Source organism: Lactuca serriola, chromosome 5 (genome assembly GCF_051521515.1).
Source record: "Lactuca serriola cultivar US96UC23 chromosome 5, Lser_US96UC23_V15, whole genome shotgun sequence".
In the NCBI taxonomy this organism is placed as follows: domain Eukaryota; kingdom Viridiplantae; phylum Streptophyta; class Magnoliopsida; order Asterales; family Asteraceae; genus Lactuca; species Lactuca serriola.
Window position 1 is genome coordinate 216,732,565 of NC_136412.1, and position 8,010 is coordinate 216,740,574.

The 8,010-nt window shown below is 30.6% G+C and overlaps 1 protein-coding gene across 1 annotated transcript; it reads left to right on the forward strand.

The window, feature by feature from the left end:
* Window positions 1-4,614: 4,614 nt before the first annotated feature.
* On the forward strand, window positions 4,615-5,646 carry LOC145051440 (uncharacterized). The gene is made up of 3 exons (XM_078999421.1): window positions 4,615-4,872; window positions 5,023-5,216; window positions 5,332-5,646. The coding sequence occupies exons 1-3, from the start codon at window positions 4,770-4,772 to the stop codon at window positions 5,425-5,427; spliced, it is 393 nt and encodes a 130-aa protein (XP_078855547.1). The 5' UTR covers window positions 4,615-4,769; the 3' UTR covers window positions 5,428-5,646.
* Window positions 5,647-8,010: the final 2,364 nt, after the last annotated feature.

An 8,010-nucleotide genomic window follows, 5' to 3' on the forward strand; every position in this document is an offset into this window, starting at 1 on the left:
AGATTGCCAGGATTCAATGCGCAGCTGCAGCACAATCAAGTCTATTCTATGCCTTCGTCAAACTAAACCAACTTCTCCAACAACGCTATGGAAGGTACGCGATTACTGATCATATTCTTTCGATTGACTACATAACCCTGCAAAACAAAGAGGCTTATTCAATTTGGTTTCTCTATTTATGATTTCAGCGATTGTAGCGGAAGTTTGCATGGTGTTTTTTCATGTGTTGTTCACTTCTTACATAAATCCTGATTCGTATGATTTTCCAGGACCGGTGGATATAAGAGAAACGATTCAGCGCGAACTTGAGAAGGAGATGATACGCGAGAAGATAATAGCGGAGGAAGTGGAGCGTTTTCACGTTTTGGAAGCAGAAGTGAGGAGAGAATTGATGATTGGACGAGAGATGATGGCAATGAAGCGCCGCAGTGGATATCCATCATCGTCGTTTATGCTAAGGTCTGATCAGCCTGGTGAAGTTAAGGAGATCACCACCTCACTCCCAAAAGTTGCTAAGGTGAGTATCCTTATTCTCTCCTCTCTCTTTATATATTCTTTGATGAATCTGTACTGTATATAAGTATATTCCATTTCTATTGTCAATTTACTGATTTTGAACCAGTTTGCTGTAATTCTTTATCTTGTTAAATAGTTTTAAACAGATTAGTTTACTTCCATATAAGGTACTAATATGTATTCATATTCATAGTTTCGTTTATGCATTAACGAACTAAATTCCATAGTTAACCATGTTATAGGCTCTTTAAGATCTGCACAAATGCTTAAACTTGTTAAGATAACCTAGAAGTTTTGAGCTTTTTGTCTAATTATGTTCAAGAATCAACATCAAAATTAAGTTTAAGATAACCTTTTTTAATAGCTCAATCCAGGTTTTCGAAGACGAAAATGGAGTGGAAACAAGTCTTTAAAATGGTGTAGATTGAACTACTATATTATCTTAAAAACATATAATCTCAAAATCAGTATAGTTATAGGATCAGTATTTACACATTTTGAAGACGTGAATGGTGTTCTATCAACTTCACATTTAAGTAAATATAATTCTTGTTGGCAGTTAATTCATTTTTAAAAGTCAGTTATATTTAATAAGACGAGGTAAATCTACTATATAACGCCAATCAAATAAGAATATTTTCTTTTGGTAGTTGACTATTTCATAAAGATGCATGAAATCCGGTTCCCGAAATTGATCAACCATCTTAATAAATTGTTAATAAAAAGGGGTATTCATGCATTTAGATCCAAAGTGGTTGTTAAGAACGGGGATTTTTCCTATAATCGTTTTATGTTTTGCAAAAATATGATTATAAGATTGGATCGGAATTGGAATCGAAAGATGATAACAAAATGTATTAGTCTCTAAATTTGTTTGCAAGGTCTTGTTTGTGTGGTGCATACCATCTTAAGCTGGAAATGCAAATCTTAACAATAATATAATCTACTTTAACTTCTTAATAATTAATCATAATATTTGTAAATGCAAATCTTAACAATTAAGATGAAACCATCTTAAGCTGGAAAAAAACAAGATCATCATGATTATCATGATTATGTGCAACTTATATGCAACATATCACAAAGGGACTAACTACGTGTCACGATGTCCTATTTAATTCGAGATGAATAGATAAATTTGTGATGTTCTATGAGGCTTCCTATGAAGTGCAATGCTAATTTCGAACTGAATTGTCAGGTTTTTTGGGCTCGAGTTCAAGTCGAATTTTGTAGACTATTCATTGAACTTTTTAGCGGAAATGACAATTTTTTAGGGCTTAGAAGACTAAAGACTCAACCATAGAATAAAGACTAAAAATATGAGACTAGATAAAGGTACAATATATTCTTATAGAGAAATCTGCAAATTTGGTCCATCTATTTCTGTTAAAAAAAATTGTTGTTATGTCTCATGATTTATTAGAAATTTCCTACTATGTATCCCGTGTTCTCTACAATTGAAAGCCATGTAAACCTAGCTAGCAACATAAAAAACATATTTATGTTTATAAAAACGTATTTATATAATGTTTAGTTAAACTTTTTTTTTTATATAATTACGTTCATTCTGCATGAATATATATATATATATATATATATATATATATATATATATATATATATATATATATTAAGAAAAACATAATTAGGGTAAAATATAAATTATTTGTAAACTCAATGGTTTTGCTATTTTGCAAATTTGATTTCATGGTAATTTGGAAACTTGTTATTACATGTAACATGAGAAAAAATGAAAAATAAATAAAATAAAATAACTTGGCAAACTTATAGTATTAACGAACATGAAGTTGTCACATAGATAAAACCGGCAAAAAAATTTACCAATCTTAAGGATTATAATGTTAAAAGCCTGTAATTAAAAATGGTCGTTATACGTAGGGATCATGTCCTTTTATTAAGTATTAACTTAAGATTTCACTTAAAAAATAAAATAAATATAATAAAGTATATAAAATTCAAAACTTCAATTTTTTTTATAAGTAATTTATTGCAAGGATGGTTCCTAATATTATGTTGGAGGAACTGGCTTATAAGCTAACTTATCAATAAATTATCTCAAAATAGTTTATAAATAAATTAACTTCTAATCTGCTTTATAAAATAAGATAAGCTGCTTTTATGAGTTTACCAAATGTTAAATTACAATAAGCTATCATATAGGTTCGTTGATAAACTAGCTTATTTTTGTTAAATATATCTTAAGTTTGAAAAACCTTGTAAGAAAAGTCCTTATGTCTAACTCTCTTGGTTAAGTTCTATAAAGTGTGAACCCTTTCTATTGAAATAACAAATATAACCCTATGAATATCTCACCTTATCGTGGCCCAAACCATTGTTCTTCGTCCCTGTTAAATCAATACCACGCCTTTATTCTTTATCAGACTTTTGTTGCATGTTCTTCATCAAATCGTTGTCGCCCATGGAAAACATCAGGGTCGGTATATTGGATGCATAACACATTATCTAGTACCGAACCCTTATCATGGACGATGATTTTGCGCCCATCTAAGAGGTTGTCTCCGTCGTGCACATCCAAATTGTTCCTCCTTAGATTGTGGTAGATGAATATTCAAATTCCAACATTGTTGATGCCTACCAAGTGGATAGGTTGTGGGTGAGGAAGATGCTTAAGAAAAAAAAAATCAATTATGCATTGTTCTTTTTGGTATCCAAAGGAAGAATTATTTTTCCCATTTAAAACAGTTAAAGGTTCCTCGAGACTCAAGATTGGGTTGATGGTGTATGGGTGTATGCAAAAAATAGGGTACCTTAAATTCTTGGACATGTGTGTTTAGTTTGGTTAGGGCTTAGATTCTATAATGTTTTTTTTAAGTATTTTATGTTTGAATATGTGTTTGTTGATGTATTACGTGTAATGCTTAGATTCCTAAACCTGTTACAGTTTACAACTTTGTTATTGGACATGTTACTATAAATTTCAATGTGTTTTTATTAATGTGTTATTTTCTCATGGACCCGTTTCAGTTTTTTCCCATTTGATAGCTTTGTTGGTTTCACTTGCTTTGGTGATTTTGGTCTTGAATCTGTTACAAGTTTGCATCTCGTTGGATTGCTTTGTTGGTTTCAATTCCTTAGGTGATTTTCATTCTAAGAATTTTAGTCATCGACATGGTTGATGTGTTCTAATGCAAATATAATATGATACCATGATATTGAGGTTCACTGAGATCATGATGCTAAGGTAGATTGGAAGAGATAAAAATTATAATTTTCAGTATACCCACATTGAATTGTTGATTGCATCACTGTCACCTTCAACTACATACACATGCATATATCATGCTTCTAACACTTTTAATTGTAGTGATCAAGTGACAAACATCACTATAGAATAGAACTTTTCACAAAATTTAAATAATCAAATACACATGCACAAGGTTTTATGATGTTGAAAAGACAAACTGATATTCTATAAATCCGTTTTTTGTTCACAAAATTAAATTTCTTAAAAATTTGCTTCGTATTTCTTAACTAAAGATCTAACATATCTTGGTGATCATCAACATTCTCCCACTTTCCACAGGTACAAGCGCCAACAAAAAAACTAACTATAACATATAGTTTTTTTATAGTAAAAATAAGATTGAAATACCGACTACAGCTCCCACTTTCCTAATGTAGATAAAAACATTTTTTATAAAAACTGTATGCACTTTTTTTAATCAAAATGTAAACAATCATAGTTAAAATTTCAGAAATAACAATCAAAATATCAGGTTTTTAAAGAAAAAAAATCCAATTCTTAGTTTTCTGTATGAGAAATCATAATTTTTCGAAAGAAGAAACAGCAAATGGCTAAATGCCCTCTTACGATTTTGGTTAGTGCAAATGGCAAAAATTAAATAAATAATTGTAAAACTACCGAAATGGCATACTAGAAGATATCGTATGATTTCATTGGTTATTTGGTTACTTTTTAAAAAAAAAATTATTTTTCTTAAACAAACATTGGGTTATTTTTTAAAATTTTTGTTATTTGGGTTATTTTTGCTTTTAACATCTCTACCAATAAAAAAAAAAAAAAAATTTCTCTATCGTTTCAACCATTCACAATCCTACACAAAACATCAGCGTCCTTTTTTTTCTTCTGAATTACTGAATATACCCGGTGCAACCACGCACCTCTGTTCGTCCTCTCAAATCACCCACCGGAGCCCACACCTGCTACATAGCCGTCACTGAAAACCCTAAAATTCTCCATCGCTGTACTAATGGAGTTCAGATTGCCAGGATTCAATGCGCAGCTGCAGCAAAATCAAGTCCATTCCATGCCGTCGTCAAGCTACACTAGCTTCTCCAACAATGCTATGAAAGGTACCCGATTACTGATCATATTCTTTCGATTGACCATTTATGGTGATGTTTTTAATGATTTCAGCTTATTCTAGTTGCAATATGGCATGATCTATTGATTTTATGTTGCTTTACTTCTACCTAAATCCGTGAGTTGTTTGATTTTTCCAGGAGGACCAGTGGATATTCAGAGAGAGGCAATTCAGCGTGAACTTGAGAAGGAGATGATACGGGAGAAGATAATAGCGGAGGAAGTGGAGCGTTTTCGCGTTTTGCAAGCAGAAGTGAGGAGGAGAGAGTTGATGATGGGAGGTGGAGAGCTGATGGCAATGAAGGGCGATAATGGATTTCCATCGTCGTTTATGGTAGGGTCTCATTTTGATTGTATTTAAAATGTTTAACACCATTGATGGCTGTTATGAACCCTAGCTATTGTTTTCTTTGTGAAGTAATAAAGTTTATCTGAATTTCTTATTGCAGCCTGGAACTTACTGGAAACCACCACCACCACCACCATCACCACCACTCCACCACCATCATTACCAGCTTCTGACCAGTTTCAGAAACGAAGATTGAGGTAAGAAAAGGAAAAGGAAAAACAATTTGAAAAACCTCTTCTTGATTTCAATTTTGGATCTTATCGTTGTTTGGAAACTAGTCATTTCATACTCTATAGTATAGATTGAACTATTATATTGTCGTTAAAACATAGTATAATCTCAAAATGAGTGGTGGGTGTTGAAACACATTTGAAAACTTCAATGGTGTTCTATCAAAAACTTCATATTTAAGCAAGTCAACTTAATGATGAAATACATCTTATGTTTGTTTGCACTTTGCAGTTAATAATAATCAGTTATGTTTAGTATTTATCAAGGCAATGAGGTTAATCTAAAATGTAACTTCTATCAAATAAAAATAGCTTCTTTCATTAGTTGACTATTCTTGTAAGATGAAATCAAATCCGGTTCCCATACTTTCTTGATCCGTATTGTAGATTACTAGATTGTATCTTGGCTGCATGAAGCGGGCAATAATTGATCATCCTTCTCAATAAAATAAAAAACTTAGGTATTTGATATTCATATCATTCAAAACTTATCTTTTGATATGTAAATATAAAAAGTTCGGGAGCAATTGGATAAAGAATCAAGGGACTATCAAAACCTTTACATGTCATAAGTGATGGACTAATCGTAAAACTTCACATGTCATGGTGATGGACAAATTGTAATTACTAATGACAACTACTTTCCATACACAATTTAAGTACAATAAATATATTTTGAGAAATTTATAAATTTAGCCAAAAATGTTAATTAATTTTTTAAAAAAATAGCTAAAAATTAGCAATTTTCAGAAAATGTCTAAAGCAGGTTTGTTTCTGAATGGGCCTAAAATAATTGAATCTTTGATAAAATTTAGTAATAATATGATATTAATATAACACTTTTAAAAACTTGATATATTTGATAAAATTCACTAATAATATGATTTATATTTTTTAATATATATATTTTATACTCACGTCTCGAAAAACGTCATTACTCGTCAAGGCTTATTATGGTTTAGCTTTGACCTTGCCCTAACCCCACGTCTCATGTTATTTAGAACTTTGGAAAATAGCCACTCATTTCATAGTTGTTATTTAGAACTTTTAAAAATAGCCACTCATTTCACAGTTGATTGGTCACACATGCGGAATCTTACCTTTAAGTATGTTGAGCTGCGAATTATGTCCAATAACAGCCAGCCCAGGGGCCTGAAGTATAAATACATTAATTTTTTTAGGAATACTCTCATTTTCTAATTTCAGCTTACAAAAAATTCTCTCAACCTCTATAACGGCTGAAGATATGCATTTTTCGAAAACTCTATAAGATTTCTACTTATTTAGTGTTTTAATCATGTTTTATTAAATTTTATACATCTAGGATATGTTTATTTATGTTTTATTTGCAAAAAACAAAACAAAAATATATGAAATCTAATGAGAAATCTCATCTAAAGGGTATGAGAGAGCAAATCGCATCTGGAGGATAGCAAACAACAGATATATGTTTGGTTTTGAGATCATTTTGCATCTAGAGTGTAATGTATAAGTATCTGATGCATAAATCATGCATCATTATCTGTACATTCACATATATGTGTAGATGAGAACGTAGGAGCTAATGATGTACAAGTTGTGCATCAAGGACTTGTACTTTCATAGTCAAACTTAAGTAAATTTTTGGAAAATTAAAAAAAAATCAAAATTATTTTAGGGTAAATCGTAAATGGGAGTAGAGAAAATTGCAGGTGGAGCACTTACACTTGCGATTTGTTTAGAAAAATCTATTAGAAAAAAAATATATTTTATAGACACTCATTTTTGTCGGGCCATGGGACGAAAATTGGGTCGATTCGCAATCCAAAAAGATGACTTGCAGTGGGAGGATAGCAAATAGGAGATGGGGTCTAGCCATATACTATTTCCATAGGTAGTTTTTGAAAAACGATTTTTTTTGTCTATTTTTAAGAAGTAATTAGCGTTTTTGGTTAAATTTATAAATTTTTCATACTTGTTTGCATTAAGTAAAACTGTGTTTATTCACAAACTATTCTTTTCTAACTCATCCAAAATACAAATAACATAAAAGAATTTGTGGTTTGTTTAGAAAAAAATTAAGTGATAGTTGAAAGTTGTTGGTTACATGTACTTTTTTTTATGTATACGAAAATATTTAGGAAAAATAGATGTTAGCTTTTAAAAGTGTAAAGTTACATAAAAATGAGAATCTAAAACTCTTAAAATCTACTTGAGTTGTCTTTTAGAGTAATAACTTTTTTGTTTAAAATAAAAGCATAAAACTCTTATTTTTTTTCTTAAAAACCAAAACCTAAAAATTTTTAGATATGTTTTCTTAAAAGTCAAATAGAGGTGAAAATCGATACAATTAATGATTTGTTAGGTTTATTCAGTCTGATTTTTATCTGTTTGAAAATTTCCCAAGTCCAAACCTAACCAAATTTAAGTTAACCAAACCAAAAAGAGTTAATGATCTAGAAAGGTAATGAACTTTGGTTTTTGTCCACATTTAGGTAATCATGTTTTTTCGTACGCATTTGACCATTGAATTTGTTTGACCTATTCAAAATAGGGTAATATGACTGGTA